The sequence below is a fragment of the Panthera onca genome, chromosome A1, assembly GCF_046562875.1.
Source record: "Panthera onca isolate mPanOnc1 chromosome A1, mPanOnc1 haplotype 2, whole genome shotgun sequence".
Lineage (NCBI taxonomy): Eukaryota > Metazoa > Chordata > Mammalia > Carnivora > Felidae > Panthera > Panthera onca.
In genome coordinates, this window is record NC_138339.1 from 102533408 (window position 1) to 102554001 (window position 20594).

The 20594-nt window shown below is 41.0% G+C and overlaps 1 protein-coding gene across 1 annotated transcript in view; it reads right to left on the bottom strand.

Annotated features, from left to right (window-relative positions):
• MAP1B (microtubule associated protein 1B) overlaps positions 1-1512 on the bottom strand; it is a 101024-nt gene extending 99512 nt beyond the window's left edge. Inside the window, exon 1 of the mRNA XM_060635568.3 lies at positions 586-1512. Within this exon, the coding sequence (XP_060491551.1) occupies positions 586-769 (184 nt within the window). The 5' untranslated portion in view covers positions 770-1512. The remainder of the gene's footprint in view (positions 1-585) is intronic.
• Between the last annotated feature and the right edge of the window lie 19082 nt (positions 1513-20594).

Sequence of the window (20594 nt, forward strand, 5' to 3'; positions counted from 1 at the left end):
GGGGGGGGACGGGCGTGGCCCCAGGACTAGCCTAGTCATTGCAAAGAAAGAACAAATCGGGAGGTTTTAAGCCAGAAAAGGCATTTCTCGGGGGCTGAGGTGGCTGTGGTGAAGATGATTCCCATGCGGGCCCTGGCACATGGTGCTTCAGCCTCGGGTCTGCCGGCAAGGGGAAGAGGGGACACCCAGCATTTTGCGGGGGACAGAGGAGGACTGAACGGGGTGTTTGCATCAACTCCCCACCCCCGTTTGCTCCCTACGGTTTGGGCTTTATTGTGGCCGCCGCTCCTCTGTCACCTGCATTTCATTTAGCTGGAGAGGCGGTGGCCAGCCAGTATCTGCAGACCCAGCCTGATGACATATCCCTGAAGGTTAGAAGAGACTCTCCCACTGGGTCTCAAATCTAATAATCCGCATTATTCTCCGAAATGAGCCCAGGAAAGAGTCTGGACCGAGTGCAGGAGGTAGCGGGGAGAGATGTGGGTGCGGGGTGCGCCTAAAGAGGAGGGCAACCGTCGCGCCCTGGGTGGGGTCGCGTTTGCCAGTCTCCTCGAGCGCGTCCCCTGGGGACGCAGGGCCTCTTACCGAGTTCGATGTTGCCGATGGCGCGCCGTAGGTGCTCTTCGGTCACGATTTCGCCGACGACCACCAGCAGGTAGAACTTGCTGTCGAGGAAGCGATGCGACAGGCTGGGCGAGGTGGATGCCGCCGGGTTGGCAATGCTGCCGGACGGCTCCGGCTCGGTGGCTTCCACCACCACGGTCGCCATCCTGCCGGCCCGCTATGCCTCGGCGAAGTGTCCCGCTCCCGCCGCTCCTCTCCTCTGCGGCAGGAGAAAGGATTATCACCGAAGGTGCTGTCTCCGCTCCGCCCCCTGCGTACCCCTCCTCCTGGCGCTGCGCGCCGCCTCCCCCTCCGCCCTCTCCTAGAGAGCGCGGCGGAGAGGAGCGGGGAGTGTGAGAGGGCGGGGAGGCGGCGCCGCTTTTATATGGAGACTAGGCTCGGAGCCGGGAGGAGGAGGAAGAGGAGGAGGAAAGGACCACCCGGCACAACCTCACGCGGTGGCTGCCTCCGCTCTTCCAGCCGTTGGCCCAAGGCTGATGTCATCTGCAGCAAATCAACTCGCCCGCGGCCCGGAAGCTGGAGGGAAGAGGTGTGCGGACAATGGTCGGGGCAGAGCCGCGAGTCAAGGGCCTGGGGGACCCGAAGGGCCCCTGCTGCGGCCGTGAAGGGGGAAAACACTCCCCCTCTTACACCCCCCACACACCCATTGCCGGCTGCAGGCACCCACCCACCCCGCTTGGATTTCCATTTTCATCGTGGGGAGATTTACCTTGTGCGAGGTGCACAAGTCAGGCCTCTGACTAGTGTCCCCGCCTGTGATGAAACCAGATTTTCAGGTGCTGTGATAGTACGGCGGGTGTAGCGCTGAGGGTACCCCGCCCAAGAAGATGGAACCTGTCTTTTCTTTGACCTTGTGGACTTGAGAAGACATAGTTACCAGTATTTACCACCTTGACTTAATACATCAAAAATGCAAACCGATGCCCAATATTGTTCAGGCTTTGGACACTAGTCTGCCAAGTCCCAATGGTAAAAAAAAAAAAAAAAAAAAAATACTGGCTTCGTGGTACCCCGGGAAATGAGAGGACTACAGATGCATTTTTTTCTAGATACAGATTTCTTTTCTTTATATGCTGAACAGATAGCATCAGGCATAACAAAGAATAAAGAGAAGATACTGTCTCTACCCCAGCAGGATTACAGTGACTATTATGTACTTTTCAGTTCCCTAGGGAACACACAGGCAAAATTATTTCATGTGACAAGGATATCTTTAAGTATATATATATATATTGCATTGGGAATTTTTATTGCCTTTGTGTTTAGAACACATTAAAATGCTTAAAGGCAGCCCATCCACAATCATTTCCCACAGATCTACTGAATATAGCTTCTGTCCCAAGAAAGGGGTCATGGTGGTGAAGAAGGGACAAAATCTACCTACCATAAAAGACTGAGGGATTAGAGGCTTAAGAAGGAGGAGTGGGTGGAAATTAGACTAGTCAGTATAGTTTTTAATACTAGAAAGCGTATTCGTAAAAAAAAAAAAAAAACAAACACTTGGATAGACTAAGATTTCCAAATTAGCCCATTGTCTTACCTATTAACCACCATGACTTATTGGCGATATACTCTTTGCTTTTAGCTCTTTCCTGAAACTCTGGCATGGGAGACATGGTAGGCAGCCAAACGTCATGATTCCTTTCTACATGCCAGTCTGATCAATGGGGAATAAGATACCATCTGGCCCATAGCAGTTGAGGTCTGTGACAAGCTCACTGGTGAGCCACATTCACCAGTGAACAGTGACAAAGAGTTCCCAAGTGAGGTAGTAACATTACTTCTTGGTCGAGAGGAGGCATTCAATTTCTGTTAGAGAGGTAAGGCCGGCACCAAAGCCCATAATTGGGTGATGAGTTCTGGTAAGGAGCATTGTTTCCCAGAAGTCAGCTATCGGAGTCCGCTGGCATCTAATGACTGTCCTCCCTTTCTCTGAACCACCATTTACTTTTATTTGTGTAATATCGGTAGGTCTATTCCTTTTACTTAGATTTATTTTTTAGTGAAATTCTTTACTGCTAAATAAATGGAAACACTAATAACACTTATAAGTAGAAGGTATCCCTAAGCATAAACATAATGAAAATAATGTAATGTAATTTCTGCTCTACACTGTTATTTGCTGAAGACTCTGACCCGGAGGTGTACTCTCTCTAGGTTAACGACAGAGATTAGCAAGTGTTAGAGTGGTGTTAAGACACATTACCACCTAACTGAGTTGTTCTCCATGTCATAACAGAAGGTTGGATGGAAATAACAGAAGACCTTTCTTACTGTGTGAGTCAGTGCAATTAAATGCCATGACCACGAACCACCGAAGTCATTGCCCAGACTTTGAAAAATAGAAATATAATGCCAGAAAACAGACTAGAGATGCTGACTGCTACTGTACAGCTTTGTAACTTTGGGCAAGTGACTTATTCTTGATCTTCAGCCTCTTCATGAATATACTGGGAGAATAGTATCTTTATAAATGTGTGAGTAACTGTAAGAAAGGTGTAAATGATACAACGTGTAAGTACCTAATACAGTGATTGGACTAATAAGCATTCAAAGCATGGTTGATGAATACACCTGTTTTGTCCCAGTTTGCTGGACAATGGAGTAAAAGCATTCTCACAAAATGTGTAGGTGAAGGGCACCTGGGTGGCTCAGTCAGTTAAGCGTCTGATTTCGGCTCATGTCATGATCTCACAGTTCGTGAGTTCAAGCCCCACATTGCTCTCTGTGCTGACATAGCAGAGCCTGCTTTGAATTCTCTGTCTCCCTCTCTCTCTCTGCCTCTCTCTCTCTCTCTCTCTCCATCTCTCTCTCTCTCAAAATTAAATAAACATTTTTTAAATGTGCAGGTGACATCAAGTTGGGCATAAATACCAACGCCTCTGAAATGGGAATAGAATGTTAAGTATCAGTACAAACTAGAAAAGTAGTCCCCATGCTTCCCCATCTCTTATATATATACATATGTGTATGTATACACATATATATGTATATATACACATATGTATATATATACATATATATGTGTATACATACACATATGTATATATATAAAACTATATATATAGTGCCATAATCATATAAAAAGGAATTAATTGATGTGACTTTAAAACTGCATCGCTTTGCGACTATATGTGTGTGTGTATATATATATGTATGTATATATGTAACTATATATATGTATATAATATATAAGTACATATATAACTATATATATTATATATATATTATATATATAGTTCTGAGGAGGTAAATGGGGAAAACTAACATAGAAGAGTGCCTGTTACCTGCTGACACCTGTCATCACCTGGATGTCCCAAAGATAACCTCAGACTTAACATGCTCCAAACCAAAATCATCTTTGCCTCTCAAGCCTAATCCTCTCACTTTTCCTATTTCAGTGAATAGTATCTCCATGTCTCCTATGATGCAAGCCAGAAACCTCACAGGTGTCTGAGACTCCTCCCTGAACCCTAGTCCCATGTACAAGTTAGCATGAAGTCTGGTCAGTGTTACCTCCTCAGTATATCTTCAATCCATCCGCTTCTCTCTATTATCAGCACGCCTGTCCAACCTACTCTCATTGTGAGAGGTAGTAGTGTTCAGGTTAGAAATTGGTTTCTGAAGTCATTCATACACAATAGTCTCAGAATAACAATAAAAATGTTAAAAGCAGTTTAGGGTGTTGTGGGTTTTTTTTTTTTTTTTTTTTTTTGCAATTTTCTTTGTTATTAGCTAAATCGCAAAGCCATGCAGTTTTAAAGTCACGTCAATTAATTCCTTTTTATGTGATTATGGCACTAACTCAGCACATAATTGGGTTTATTTGTTTTGTTTTGGTTTTGCTTTTTATGAATTGATTTTTATACTTAATTTTGCTTTATAAATATTTAAAATATTTGGTCCCAAAATCAAATCTACAAAACAATTTGTATTCAGAGAACTTCAGCCTCTCTTCCTCCTGCCCTTCCCCCCTCCTTCTCCCCCTATAACTTTTTCCCCAGGTTTAGATTTCCATTTTTAAAAATGCTATTATAGGGGCGCCTGGGTGGCTCAGTTGGTTGAGTGTCCAACTTCAAGTCGTGATCTCACAGTTTGTGAGTTTGAGCCCTCAATTGGGGTCTGTGACAACTTGGAGGGATTCTGTGTCTCCCTCTCTCTCTGCCCCTCCACTGCTGGCTCTCTGTCTCTGTCTCTCAAAAATAAATAAACATTTAAAAAGATTAAAAATGCTAATATATATATATATATGCATATATATATATATATATATATATATATGCATATATGTATATATATCCTTCCTACCTCTTTTAGATAAACAGCATATATACACACAACTTTTCCGTTTTGCTTTTTTCACTTAACAATATATCCTGGAGATATGTTCATGACAGCAGAGATGAATATGTCTCATCCCTTTTATAGCTGCATGGTAACGCATTGTCTTTATTTACTATAATTTATTTAACCAGTCCACTATTGATTGGCATCATTGAGCCATTTCCAGTTTAATTTGTATTATAAACACTAGTTGTAACTGTTGTTTTGTCCTGTGCAGTAGCAATGGTCACCTGACTTGCATCAGTATATCTAATGGGACCTTCATCCAACCATCTTCACACCATGGAGGGTGAGCTCTTCTGATCCAATCATGTTACTCACCCCTACCTGAAACTCTCAAGTGGCTCCGTATCGTTTTTGGAATAAAGATCAAACTCCCTAGCATGGCCTACAAGGTCTCACAAAGTCTGGCCCCCGTTTATCTGCCCGGCTTTATCTTGCTGCCCCCTCATCCTTACTTTCCAGCCTCACCTACATGACATAATATCAGAGCATGCTACTTCCTTTTTTTCTAACTTTGGTTTTTGTTTTGCTTTGGTTTTAGAGAGAGAAAGAGCACACACGCAGTAGAGGGAGAGAGAGAGAGACTCTTCAGCGAGCTCCATGCCCAGCCTGGAGCCCAATGTGGGGCTCCATCTCGCTACCATGAGATCATGACCTGAGCTGAAATCAAGAGTCAGATGCTCAACCGACTGAGCCACGCATGTCCCCAGAGCATGCTCCTTCTTTCTTAATTTTATTATTTTGAATATTTTATTTATTTATTTTCAGAGAGTGTGAGTGGAGGAGGGACAGACATTGAGAGAGACACAGAATCTGAAGCAGGCTGTCAGCACAGAGCCCCAACGTGCAGGGCTCAAACCCATGAACCGCGAGATCATGACCTGAGCCTAAGTCGGACGCTCAACCAACTGAACCACCCAGGCACCCCAGAGCACACTACTTCTAAAAGCAGGAACTTTTGCTCTCTTTTACTGGCCTAGAGCACTTAGTGGTTAACTTCACTAGTTAATGTCTGTTTGCCCTATATTTGGCATCTCAACTCTCACCTCCTTAGGGAAGCCTTCCTTGACCTTCCTTACTAGGTCAGTTAACCTTTTTATGCGCAGTTATACCACTCAGCTCCATGCTCCACTTCTTATTTGTAGCCTTTGTCATCAGTGTAATTTCATACTTTTATATGCAATTTAAAAAATTCGTCTGTCTTCACCACTGGACTCTCTGCTCTATGGAGGCTAGAACCATGTCTATCCCTTGACACTCACACATAACCATCAACTCAGTGCCCAGTACAGATCATGGGCTCAATCAAAGTGTACCAGTGACATGTACTCTGTTGTCAAGCAAACTGGGACATGAGTAGTTTCTGCAAGCCAGGTTATTGTGCTAGGTAGTTCAAGTATATTGCTTCAGTGAATTCTCACAAACTTCTTAAGAAATTGGTATTGTTATTCATCATTTTCATGGCCTTAAGGTCTCTTTTACATTTCTCATCTTGGTAGTCTGTATTTTCTGTCTTTTTTTTCTTGTTCATTCTTGCTAGTGGGTTATCAGTTTTGATTATCTTTACAAAAAAACTACATTTGATGTTACTAATCATTTCCTATTGTATGTACGTGCATATGTATTTTCATTCATTCTGTTCTTAGCTATCCTATTTCACTCCTTCTGATTTCTTTGGGTTTTATTTTACTTCCTATTTTAGCCTCTTGAGAAGCTCAGACAACTGATTCTCAGTTTTTCTTCTTTTCTGATATATGCAGTAAAGACGATACATGTCTAAGTCCTGCCTTGGCTGCACCCTATACATTTTGATTTGCAGTGTTTTCATCATATTCACTTCATATTTTCTAATTTCATTGTGACTTCTTTTTTTGCCACAAGTTATTATCTTGCTAGCTGGCAGATGAAAAACTGACATGCAGAAAAGTTAGACGATCTTCTATAAATCACAGAAAACCTATGAAAACTCAGGTGTGTTGGGCTTCAGAGACCATCTCACCGTCTCTGTATAACCCTCTTCCTCCATGCTATAGGAATTAGGGCAAATTAAAGGAAGCCAAGCACAGCAAATTATTGGTTGGGAAGAGGAATAAGAGAGAAGGACCTAAAAGAGTAAATTTCACGTCAAATGAGACTCTAATATCATGTTACTGTTTGAAATTAAAGTGTCTCTAGAATGCAATATAAGGCAATATGTCATTTAAGGGTTAAGAAACAGTCTTTATTTACTCAGTCTTGGTTAGGCCTTTCTTTCCAAATTTTAAGTTCCCTGTAGAAAAATTAACAGTCTGAGGAAATGAAAAAAGAAAAAGAAAACGTAGGGCAACGATTTATAAGATACAGGGTATTTGAGAAGATTTTAAAAGTATGATCCATGTGCCATGTCATGGTAGGCCCAAGCTATTCTCCATGCCTGTAAAATAAATGGGTCTCACTCTCAATAATGGCTCTTCAGGTTGGTTGTAAGAGGGAAGTATCAGAAAATTCAGTGGTGTCCTTCATAGCCACAGGAAAATGTCTCATACTTATTTCTGTTTAATCATTCTTGACTCAGAATGTGCCTCTTCTTCTTTTCTTTTGGTGGAACAGTGGAAAAACTATCACACTGGGAGGCCAATTAACTGAGATCAAATTCCTTCTCCAAGTTGTAGGAACTGGGTCCTTCTCATCACGAGCTTTCAGCAACAAACAAAACAAAGCCTTACAAACATATAGAGCACAAAATTAAAGTTCCTCCCTTCCCACCACTAATTCTACTCCCCTCCCTAGAAGTAATGACAGTTATTAAGCTAAACTGTGTGCGCGTATGTGTATATAATGTATGTGTACATTATATAAACATACGCACCCACACTTTTGTTTATATATGTGTGTATACATACGGGTATATATATTCTTTGTATATGCACAGACACATACCTATCCCCCTACATGCATATATATGTTCATATATATAGCTTTCCCCCAAAAAACAGAATAATATTTTATTTTATTGGCTCAAAACAATATTGATTATCTCAGTCTCTGTAGGTCAGGAGTCCAGATACAGCTTAGATGAGCTCCCTGCTTCAGGGTCGCTCACAGGCCTGCCAAGTGTTGGCTGGGGCTGTGATCATCTGAAGGCCTGACCGGAGAAGGATCTGCTTCTGGGCTTAGGCACGTGGGTGTTGGCAGGATTCCATTCCTCACTGGCTCTAGGCTGGCCTCACTTTCTTACCACGTGGGCCTCGTTATAGGGCCATAAGCAGAATAGTATTTTACATATTGTACTTCAGTGGCATTTCCCTTTGGAGCTCTTTTCATGCAACTATGAAGAACTCTACTTCATTTTTTAAATTATGAAGCAGTAACCATAGAATGAATTTATTTTGGTTCATGCATGCTTTCCCTTATTGGTGATCCTTAAGAGATCTTTGTTTTTTTCCTATTATAAATTATGTTACAAAGATGACGCTTTTAAGTACCTCTATGTGCATACATGTATCTCTCACCACAGAGGCCTAACTCCAATAGATGGGTTGAAGGTGATACATATTTTTAACATTTAATGACTCCTGCCAAATTACTCTACAAAGAGAATTTAATGATTTATATACTCCCACCACATCCTTGACTGTTTCCCCACACCATAGTATACATCTTTTTTTACTCAGCTAAAGGAGAAAAATATTTATTTAAAGTAGAATTTTTTTTATTTGCTTGTCTTTTTTTTCAACTAACTGCATTTGTCCTTAAAATATGCCCTGTTATTTCCTATTGGACTGATGGTTTTGTCTTTGTTGGTTTGTAGGAGCGATTTATAAAATCTGGATGTCTTTGTCATCAGTATCTGATGCTCAGTCTGTTAGATTTTTGGTAAGTCCATTTATGATGTCTTCGACCATATAAAATATTAAATTTCTTATAGAATTAAGTCATTCTTCTTCCTTTATAAATTTTGGGGGTGTTGTCTTGCTTAGGAAGGATCCCTCACTCCAAACCTTAAAACCATTCTCTTGATAATTTTATACTTTTGTTCAATCAAGAGAGTACTTAACTCAGGAGATCAATAAAGGTTCATAAAGGAAGAAGTATTTGAAGTTGTCCTGGAAGAATAATATTTTTCAATAGGCAGAGATGGAGAAAGGACAATGCACACGAAGGGAATAACATAAGCAAAACAGCCAGTAAAACTTATACTGAGCTTATTCTTGAAAACAGCGAGTGCCTTACTCCTCCCTCCTTTTATGCTAAAATGCAGCTCACTGAACACACTGTTCTGTGCCTTGCTTTGGTCACTTAGCATATCTTTGAAATGTTTATGTAATTGTCACAAAGCACATCCCCATTCCTTTTTTTTTAACATTTTAAAACAATGTTTATTTATTTATGTTGAGAGACAGAGAGAGTATGTGTGCACGAGCAGGGGAGGGGCACAGAGAGAGGGAGAGAGAGAATCCCAAGCAGGCTCTGAGCTGTCAGTGCAGAGCCCGATGAGGGTCTCAGTCTCGCAAACTGTGAGATTGTGACCTGAGCCAAGATCAAGAGTCAGACACTTAACGGACTGAGTCACCCAGGCACTCCCCCTCCATTCCTTTTGACCAAAGTGTAGAATACCATTGTGTGTGAATATCGTAATTTATCACTCTACTATTTTTATCATTCATCTATTGAGGATTACTTCAATCTTTTGATAATATAAAAGTGCTGCAGCAAATGAAGTTCTGTAGATGTCATTTTCCATAGACCAGAGACTATCCATAGGATAATTTCCTAGCAAAGTGCTGAGTCATAGGATATGCATGTCTATGATTTTGATAGATGCTGAAAATTTGCCCTCTGTTGGTGTCGTACCAATGGGTACTTGTACCGTAATGTGAATGGTCTGCTGATTCCTCACGATATAAGTGTTTTTAAACTTTTTTATATTTGCCAATTTTTAGGCCAAAAAGTATATCTCTCTGTAATTTTAGTTGCATTTCTGTGATTATAAGTGGCATAGACCATCTTTTCTTATGTGTAAGGGCCATCTGCATTTCCTTTTCTTTGAATGGTCTCCTTATACCCTTTGCCCATTTTTCTTTCGGGATGTGTACTGTTTTCTTACTGATTCATATATATCCTTCATACATTAGAGAACTTAGTCTCGTTCTGTAATATGACTTACAAATACTTTTTCTCAGTTTGCCAATTGTTTTTTAATTTTATGTATTAAAGATTTTGCTGTGGAGAATATTTTATTTTGTCATTAAATGTAACTAGTCTTTCATTAGCAGTTTATGAGTCTTATGTTATATTTTAGAAAGGTCTTTGCCATTGTGAGATTATGTAAGAAAAATTCTCCCAGGACTTCTCTAGTTTTTGTAAGTCTCCATGTTTAATATTTTGGATTTATCCAGATGAAAACTGTGAGATCTAAACCACTTTTTCCCCCAGCTTCAGAGCGCTTTGCTGATAGAAGATTTCACAGGATTTTGTAATGACTTGGTAACTCATCTTTCTCCCCAATTGATAGTGAAATGTGTCAGAGCAGAAACTTTGATTTCCTGCTTTTATTCCCTAACCCATCCTGCCCTTTAATCCACTTCAACCCAGCTCCAAGCTTCACCTAATGTCTGGCAATTCAACACCTCTTACTTCTGCATTTCTTGACTGCTGGGGAGGTAAGAGTTCTTCTGGGTTAAGGCGAGGCCTTCCCAGGTCCTGGCTGAAAATGAGATTTGGACATCCTCGGCTAATGCCTTTTCACCAAGCGCAAGCTCTTACCAAGGGCAGATGCCAAGTGAGTCACTCCAACACATGTAGAGGACGGCATCCTGAGGGGAAGAGAATTATACTGGAAATAGTCAAACCTGCTTGGAGACAGAGCTTCTCAGTCAGCTCTGCAGACAAGCAGCTACCGCCATGGCAAATGGCAAAGCAATAACAGGCCTGGCTGGCACAAGGTGGAAAGCTGGAGACGTGAATGCAGTTTCCCTTCCCAGGCCACCAGCAGCCCCCAGGGACGATGTATTCTAAGCAGACAGTGACTGTGGAGTCCAATCAGTTCATAGGCAGGGAAGCTGTCACTTGATAGCAATGGTGCTCTAGGGTAGGGGTAAGGGATTCTGTCTGGTACTCTGGGAGAAACATCTGGAAGGCACCAGGCCCAGGGAGAAGTGGCTCACATGGCATCTGCTGAGAGCTAGCGGCAACAACTGAGTCCTTGCAATCTGCCACACTGTTCTGAGTCCCCAGAGGGCACAGAGTTGGCTCCTGGCTCAGGTTGTTCAGGAAAGTAACGTATGCACATACAACTATGGTGTAAGGCAGCAGAAAGGAATGCCCTCAGTGTGTCCAGTTTGCTCAAAGGAGTATGGACAAAGAAGCAGGTGCATCCAGCTGGGATGACCAAGGAAAATTCAGAAGGAGGAAGTGATACAGAAGCCTTCAGCAGCCTGTGAATGTTCTTGGCACTGGAAGAAGGGAGGACCTCAAGGCCACTTTATGAGGCCATTATTGTGGGCAGAATAATGGCTCCCAGAGGCATTCATGCCATAATCCTTGGAATTCATGAATATGTTACTTTACCTGACAGGAAAGAGGTTTGACTGACAGTAAAAGAGTGTGGGATGATGACCAGAATCAGAACAGGCATTTGTACTACCTGCCAATGTGTAGCAGGCTTCAGAAACATTGTCTCTCTGAATCCTCATGCTTCCATTTCCCAGAATGCAAAGCCAGTCCAGGAAGGTCATTATGATTAGCACTAACAGATACTATTACAACCTTGAGGAAACACCACCATAATATCTTTACAGATATGATTAATAAGGATTTTGAGATGGGGAGATTATTCTGGATTATCTGGAGAGGCCCAAAGTAACCCCAAAGGTCCTCCTAAGAGGGATAGAGGAGTGTCTGAGTTAGAGAAGGAGATGTGCAGATGTAAGAGAGATGTGATGAGTGTGACGGACAGAGTTGGCGATCTGAAGATACACAGCTAGCTTTGAAGATGGAGAAGGGGCCACAAGCCAAGGAATGTGGGTGGTCTCTCAACGCTGGAAAAGGCAAGGAGACGGATTCTCCCCTAGAACCTCCAGAAGGAACCAAACTCTGCTGACACCTTGATTTTAGGACTTGGAACCCCTAGACCTGTCAAATAATAAATCTGTGCTGTTTTAAAGCACTAAAGTTGTGGCAGTTTGTCACAACAGCAGAGGAAACTGACATAGGTAGGTTGTTAGTGGCTTTAGGAGATAGAATTCCTTGTGTGATTCCTTCTGAAAAGCTCCCAGATAGCCTGGCCTCAGAGATGGCTGTGCCCCAATTCTTGCCCTGCCCCCCCCATTATGGGCAGGGTTATGAGGACAAGTGAGAACAGACTGCCTGCGAAGCTGCCTGATTCAGCGTTTTCTCATCTTTGTGCTTCTCAAGAGCACAGTCAGGGTACACAGTACTGCCCCTCTGGGCAAGAACATCTGAAATCCACTGGGATTTAAATTAGCAATAACATCAAAGCTGCCCTTTAGAAAATTGCGGGCAACTTCCCTCGAATCCTATGGTCAGCAAGTATCTGATTTCCCATTAGATGGCATCTTAAGTTTTGCCATTTCTGAAAAACGCTTGGTTTTGTTTAGAATTCCACAGTTGTTTATGCATTAGCTACTTCAGGGATGGAATCTTCCTGTGAGAGAGAGAGAGAACTTTTTAAAAGCAATAGGAAAAAAAGGGCAATCATATACAAATAACAGGAATTTCAAGTTGTGATACCAGGAGACAAGGGGAGAGTCGTTTATTTTGTCACTCATACATTCGTTTAATCCACACATCTTAAATAAGCATCTGCCATGTACCAGATATTGTTGTGTTCCTGAAATTACAATGATGGGAAAAACAAGCTTGGTCCCCACTCTCATAGAGCTTACTTTCCAGAGGGGAGTGTGCAGATGTAAAAAATCAGGGAACGTGGAGAAACGGCATTTTAGACACTCTTTAGAAGAGGCTAAAGGAAGCTTCATGGGACAGAATGCCCTGAAAGAACTGGGAAGTGGCACGGATTCTACGTGGAATGAAGCAGCATCTTGAATGCCCTTGAACCACTGTTCGTCCATCCACAGCAGGGAGTGAGAAGCTGGCCATACTAGAGGACATGTTGTGAGAAAGGTTTGACTGACAGTAAAAGAGTGTGGGATGATGACGAGAATCAGAACAGGCATTTGAACTACCTTCGAATGTGTAGCAGGCTTCAGAAACATTGTTTCTCTGAATCCTCATGCTTCTATTTCCCAGAATGCAAAGCCAGTCCAGGAAGGTCATTATGATTATCACTAACAGATACTATTACATCCGTGAGGAAACACCACCAACCTTTTAAACCGCATGCCCTCCTGTGGTAAATATAAAAATCGACTGCCTATTGAGCATTTGAAACTTCAAAATATATTAATCACCAGGATTAAAAACAAACCAAAACAAAGCAAAGGGTAATCACAAAAGAACGTTCTGATATGATCTGGAAAAGCATTTACTGTAATCATGACAGCAGCGTGAAGCAGGGGCACATGGTGTGGAAGGGGGTGCTACTTAGGGTGTTCGTTTTAGCATGAAGGCCACTGTGCTCGTCTGAGCCATTCATGATTTCCCCCAAGAGTTTGAACCACCGCTCCCCTCACTGCCACCAGTGAGGTGATCCCACTAAGTGATTTTTTAAAGTTTATTTATTTATTTTGGGAGAGAGAGAGAGCATGGGAGGGGCAGAGAGAGAAGGAGAGAGAGAATCACAAACAGGCTTCATGCTGTCAGTACGGAGCCTGACACGGGGCTCAAACCCATGAACCGTGAAATCGTGACCTAGGCTGAAATCAGATGCTTAACCAACTGAGCCACCCAGGCGCCCCCACCCAGCCACCCAACCCACAGTAAGTGATTATTGACAGCAAGGAAGTTAGACTAATATTTGTGGGTCTGACTTCTTCTCATCTAGCAAATAATTACTAAATATTTAATCAATACATCTGATGGGAAGTTGTCACACTACCTAAATATAAATGATCTCCCCACACTTTATTTATATGGTATTAAAGTTTGGTGTAGAGGTTGATGAAGTGAGTCTATAGTCAGGTTGTTCTTTATCTGTATGTGTTGGACAGGCAACCTCACTCACCTATTTCCTCACTTGAAAGCTGTGGATATCCGTCATCTCTATGTGTTAGAGTTCAGGCATCCACTCATTTACTCATGTACCATTTATGATACACACACTGGTGTCAGACAGTTGCTAGGGATACAGTGTCTAATTTATTTTAAAATATTTTGGGAGATATAGGTGGTATCCATAGTTACAAGCCAATCTTAGTCTTAAGTTAGTGTTACTGCTTTGACCTATTTTTGCTGCGTTTTTGTTGTTTTTGATAATGCCCTAAAGAATACTATACTGTTAAAAAAAAAATGTCAAAGTGTAATCCACCCCTGGTTGTATTATTTTGTCCTTCAGAGTTCTCAGGACCCCCAAAAGATCCAGACAAATAACAGATAACATACAACCTATAATGCAAAAGACATACTGATAAAGCAACGTATCTGCAGACTTACAAACATAAGTTAATAGATGTGATGCCTGGCAAAATATTCTCTGGAGTGCCCTACAAACATTTCCAAATTAAAGAAGGCCGCTTGGATAAGGTTTGTGAAATGTAGCAATATGAGCATGCCACTGCCTTCTCCTGACAGCAAATCCTAATTCTATAACACATAAGAGTAGCCTGCCATCCACCAGTAGCCTGCAGTGGTGGGATTGTGGGTGGCTTTCTATTCCAAGATACCAGTTGTACTAGGCCTAACCTCCAAGCCAGAAATATTTGCTTCTGTTTCTTCTGAACTCCTTCCAGCAAGAGAAAGATCACTCTCAGAAGCTCTGTTCCAGCTCATGAATACCCATGGGATCAACTAGGGACTTTGAGTAGGGACATATCTCATAGAGTTCCTGATTACCTGGCCTGGCCTTCAGGACACATGCCTACCTTGGCATCTGCCAACACCAAGCTCCTAGCGGAGGTTTGCAGGGCATATGATTTACAGGCTTTCTTTAGTGTTGTGGGAAGACACTATTAAAACTATTAACAGAAATGGAAAGGCAGGAAACCATGGCCATATAGCAAACATGACAAAGAGACTACCAAGACATGGAGAAGTTTATGTTAGAATCGATGTCACTTTTAGAGAAAAATCCTATCAAATATCTTATATCCTCTCAGATATAAATCCATGAGATAAACTACAACTGATCTGGGAGGAATAGAGTATTTGTAAAAAAATTTTTACGTTTATTTATTTTTGAGAGAGAGAGAGAGAGAGAGAGAGAGAGAGACAGAGCGCAAGCGGGGGAGGGGCAGAGAGAAAGGGAGGCACAGAATCCAAAGCAGGCTCCAGGCTCTGAGTTATCAGCACGGAGCCTGATTCAGGGGTCCAACTCATGAACCACGAGATCATGACTTGAGCTGGAGTCGACCCTTAACCGACTGAACCACCCAGGTGCCCCAAAGAGTATTTATAAAGAATAGAAGGCTTGGGGAACATAGAACAATCCATGTTATCACAAACTATTCTCTAGCTCCACCAAACAACTTTGATTTTCATAAACGAACCACCCTCTCTCTTTCTTTTAGGACTGTGTATAAGTTCTTCCTCTGTCTTGAACTTCCTACCCCTCTTAGCATGGTAACTTATCATCCATCAAGTCCTAGCTTAGAGATAACCTCCTCCAGGGAGCCTTCCATCACTCTCCAAGACAGCTAGATGCTGTCTATAGTCTCCCCTGTTATCTTGTACTTCTTTCTATCAAAGCCCTTAATGTAGTAGGTTAGAATTACTTATTTATAGATCAGTGTCTTCTCAGACCAGCGGTTCTCAAACTTTTTGGTCTCGGGGTGTTTTATATTGTCAAAAATTACCGAGGATGCTGAAGACCTTTTATATATGTAGATAATATCCACTGATATGGTATATTGTAATAAATATCCACTGATATTTATTATAAATTAGGAAACTCTTAAAATTCTTATTGATTCACTTAAAATAACAATAATAAATGTATTACATGTCAGTATCTAAGAACATATTTTGATAAAAATTATTATATTTTTCAAAACAAAAATTTCAGAGAGAAAAGTAGGATTGTTTTACATCTTTTACAATGGACTCTCATACCTGCTTTTGCATTCAATATGTTGCAATAAATTGTTTTGGGTTGAAGTATATGAGGAAAGTCCAGTGTCACACATAGTTGGAGAAGGGAGGGTTATTTTTATTAGTATTATTTTATTTTAGAGAGAGAGAGCATGAGCGAGGGAGAGAGGCGCAGAGAGAGAGAGAGAGAGAGAGAGAGAGAGAGAGAATGTCAAGCAGGCTCCACGCTCAGCACAGAGCCTGATGAAGGGCTTGATCCCATGACCCTGGGATCATGACCTGAGCTGAAATCAAGAATCATATGTTCAACAGACTGAGCTGCCAGCATGCCCCAGGAGCAATATCGTAATGGCCTTTTCAAGGTCATTGTGGATATTCTTCTTAATATTATGCTAAAACTTGACAGGTGGTAGATTCTTAAAGTTCATTTGCTTTATTTTTTAAAAATTTTTAATGTTTATTTTTGAGAAAGAGAGAGAAACAGAGACAGATCACGAGCAGGGAAGGGGCAGAGAGAGAGAGAGAGAGAGAAATCAGAAGCAAGTTCCAGGCTCTGAGCTGTCAGCACAGAGCCCGACATGGGGCTTGAACTCATGAACCATAAGATCATGACCTGAGCTGAAGTTGGACACTTAACTAAGCTACCCAGGCATTCATTAAAGTTCACTTTCAATGTGTTATCTGAAAGCAAATCAGTGAACTTTCTGTATTTTGTTACATTATAATCCATTGGTCTATTTTTCACTTTGAAAGGATCTTTTCTCCATGCATGATTTTGTAACATTATACATTTTGGTAATTTGGAAAAGATTGATTCACTGAGTTATACCCATCTTTCCATTTTGACAATTTCACTATATTATACCAAAAAATAAATTTTTAATATCACTATCATTCTCATCAGAGCAGTCTTTAATTACTGGGAAGCTACAAGCTCTTGTTTTCCAAAACTCTATTTCATTTGAAAGCTCAAATTGTATTGTTGGCTATAAATACCGTCGGTTGTTTTCCTTGAAAGGACAGGCTCACTTTGTTCTTTTTCGAGAAAATGTCTGCCAAACAACCACGGTTTGTTTGTCAATCGTTCTTTTAATAAAAACCGTTCCATGAAAAAGTGGCTAGTTCAGCTTGCAACTCAATCACACAAATGTTTTTCCTCTAGACAACCATCATACTTCTGTGTGCAGCATAAGTGCTTTATGGGTACCTATTTTATTACACAGAATACTAAAAATATGTGTACTTCAGGTTGAAATTGAATAACGTTAATCATTTTTCCTGCTTTGTCAAATTGGCTTTTTTTTTTTTTTTTTTTCTGTGCATGGGGATGAACGATGCAGTGACTACTAGTTTGTTTGGTGCCACTGCCTTGATTAATGCTAAGGAATTCGTGCTAAGTTTTATCCAGCGTTACTTTGTACCATAAATGCAAATGGCAACACAGTGGGGAAACAATCAAATGCCATCTTAGTATTATGAATAAAGGAGTCTGACCATGAGGATCCCCTGGAAGGAGGTCGTAGACCCTCAAGGCTTCCCTGACCACTCTTTGAAAACTCTGCCTTAGAACATAAATTTCTTGAAAGCAGGTACTGCTGTCTCAGTATCTGTGTGTCCCTTAGACCTACACAGTGTCTGGCACATAAATAAATGTATGCAGTAAAGATTTGCTAAATAAATGAATAAATCAGAATGACTTAATTTTGTTTGCCTACCAGTTTCCTCGCCTCTTACAGAATGTTCTGAACCTAATTTACTTTCTTTGATGACTCAGGGTCATCATTATGAACACTGGCTGAAATACAGTGACAGCTATTGGGATATTGTCCCTGCAATAAATTGTCAAGTATCTACTTCACATAGGGGATTTTACTTACTCATTCTTGGCTTATTTGCCTCCTTCCTTGCTGATGAGCTGTCAGCTACCACTCAATGATGATTTTAATGTTATGACCTTGAAGAAATATCTCTAACTTCCTCCTTTTTTATGTATCTTTTAATCTGTAAGTTGAGAATATTTAAGTGAAATAGGCCAAAACTTTTAAGTGAAGTGAAGCTTCTGAGTTGTCTCTTGAATCAAGCACATGAGCTTTAGGGCATGGATTTGCCAAAATTTATTTGGTTAGCTAGGGGGCTCTTTCAACTTTGTTTCTCATCCTGAGCCACCCCTGTTTCTCTGAGATTTCAGGATAACTGAGTTTTGCATAGGTGAAGTTTTACTATAAATGTGATTGCAAAAAATAGCCAAAATACACCAACTTATAATTTGAGTTAAATAAAACCATATATCTACTGTTATGGAGAGGAAGGTGCAGGTCTTCCTTGACTTATGATAAGGTTATGTCCTGAAAAACCCATCATAGGTTGAAAATATTGCAATCTGAAAATGCATTTAACACACCTACCCTACAGAACATCACAGCTTCACCTGGCCTGCCTTAAACTTGCTCAAAAAACTTAGATTAGCCTACAGTTAGGCAAAATCATCTAACACAAAGCCTATTTTATAATAAAGTGTTGAACATCTCATGTAGTTTATTGATACTGTAGTGAAAGTGAAAAACAGAGTGGTTGTCAGTGTATTAGTTGTTTACTGTCGTGTTTGTGTGGCTGATGGAGCTGAAGCTCACTGCATCATGAGAGAGTATCTACTGCATATCGCTAGCCCAGGAAAGGATCAAAATTCAAAGTGGGAAAAACAGTTTCTACTGACTTTGTATTGCTTTCATGCCATTGTAACATCGAAAAATCTTAAGATCGTTGATGGGGGGTAGGGGAGAGGGGAAAGTAGGTGATGGGCATTGAGGGCACCTGTTGGGATGAGCACTGGGTGTTGTATGGAAACCAATTTGACAATAAATTATATTTAATAAAAAAATAAAAAAAAAGTCTTTGCTAATCATCCTCAAAAAAATAAAAATAAATTAAAAAAAAAAGAAAAACCACAGTTCAAATACCATAGGCCAGACACCCTATGTAGATCTGATTTTGAGAAATCTTCAAATTGCCATACCATAATTAAAACAAATTCAAATTATTGGAATAGGGAAAGAGGAACTACAATGGGAGTATCATAAGATTCTCTTAAAAAGAATTGAACTTTACTGCTTCATCTTTAAAATCCTAATTTTGAATTTATGAACTCATCTTGTACTATATTAATTTATATCTAGTCGTATCATTTTGTAAGGTCGTTACAAATTAATAGTGCTTTAAACTCATTTTAAAAGACCACTTTGAAATCTGACATTTTTTTGTATGAATTCTCTGTGTGTTTTTAGTGTTTACTTATTTTGAGGAGAAGGGAGAGGCAGAGAGAGAGAATTCCAAGCAGGTTCTACACTGTCACTAGAGCTGGATGTGAGGCTTGATCCCATGAAGATCATGACCTGAGTCGAAATCAAGAGTCGGTCACCTAACCAACTGAACCACCCACATATCCCCCCTTTTTAATTTTTTTTAAAAATTCTGTTTTTAAAAATATTTTCAAAGAGAAGGTTACTATTTGAGGTATAGCAGAGCTGAAAGATGTGCTCATAAAATACTGAATGTGACTTCTAAGTTTATGGACAGCAAGCAGCAACAAACATTTCTTTTCAGATAAAATAAATGTATTTAACAGCATTTACAAGGTAGTTCATTACACCACTTCTCACATCTTTCTTTTGCAGTAGAGAAATAGAGAAAGAAACCTACCCATTACAAATCTTTGTTTGCAGTGGTAACCCCAGGATGTTACAAGGGAAGGGGAAATTGACCACCTTTCAAGTTTGAACAAGGAGAAAACTTCTGAGTTAAAGGTGTAATTAATTAGCCAATCTGACAAAGAGTGAAAGGCAGCTGGGCTCTATCTAGCCTTTGCTTTTTTTTTTTTAAATAGTAAAGCTGCATTTGATCAGGATTTTTTTTTAAGTTAATTAATTTATTTTGAGAGAGAGAGAGCGTGCAAGCAAAGGAGGGGCAGAGAGAGAGAGAGAGAGAGAGAGAGAGAGAGAGAGAGAGAGGAAAGAAACCCAAGCAGGCTCCACACTGTCCGTGCAGAGCCCTGTGCAGGGCTCAACCCCACGAACCAGGGAAGTCATGTCCTGAGCCCAAATCAAGGGTCAGGTGCTCAACCCACTGAGTCACCCAGGCGCCCCAGCCTTTGCTTTATCCAGTGGAGGGACTCCCCAGTGCTTGGGAGAGGTCATCAATTTCCATTTCCTCGAGCCTGGAGGTCTCTGGAATCGTGAAGCTGTGAAAGTCCAGAGCCTAGCTTTGACGTCTGCAGTGAAGCCGTGCAAACCCAGGGGTGGAGGAGCTGGCTGGTCAGGTGAGCAGCACTGGCCAATTCACAGGGCACTCGGCGTAAGGATACCAGACAAATAAAGTAGTCTCTCTTTAGCCGCAGTTTCTCTTTCCCCAGTTTCAGTTACCTGCGCCAAATGCTCTTCAGGTGTGGATGAGCCTCCCTTTTGAGGAATCATCAGAAGGACAAT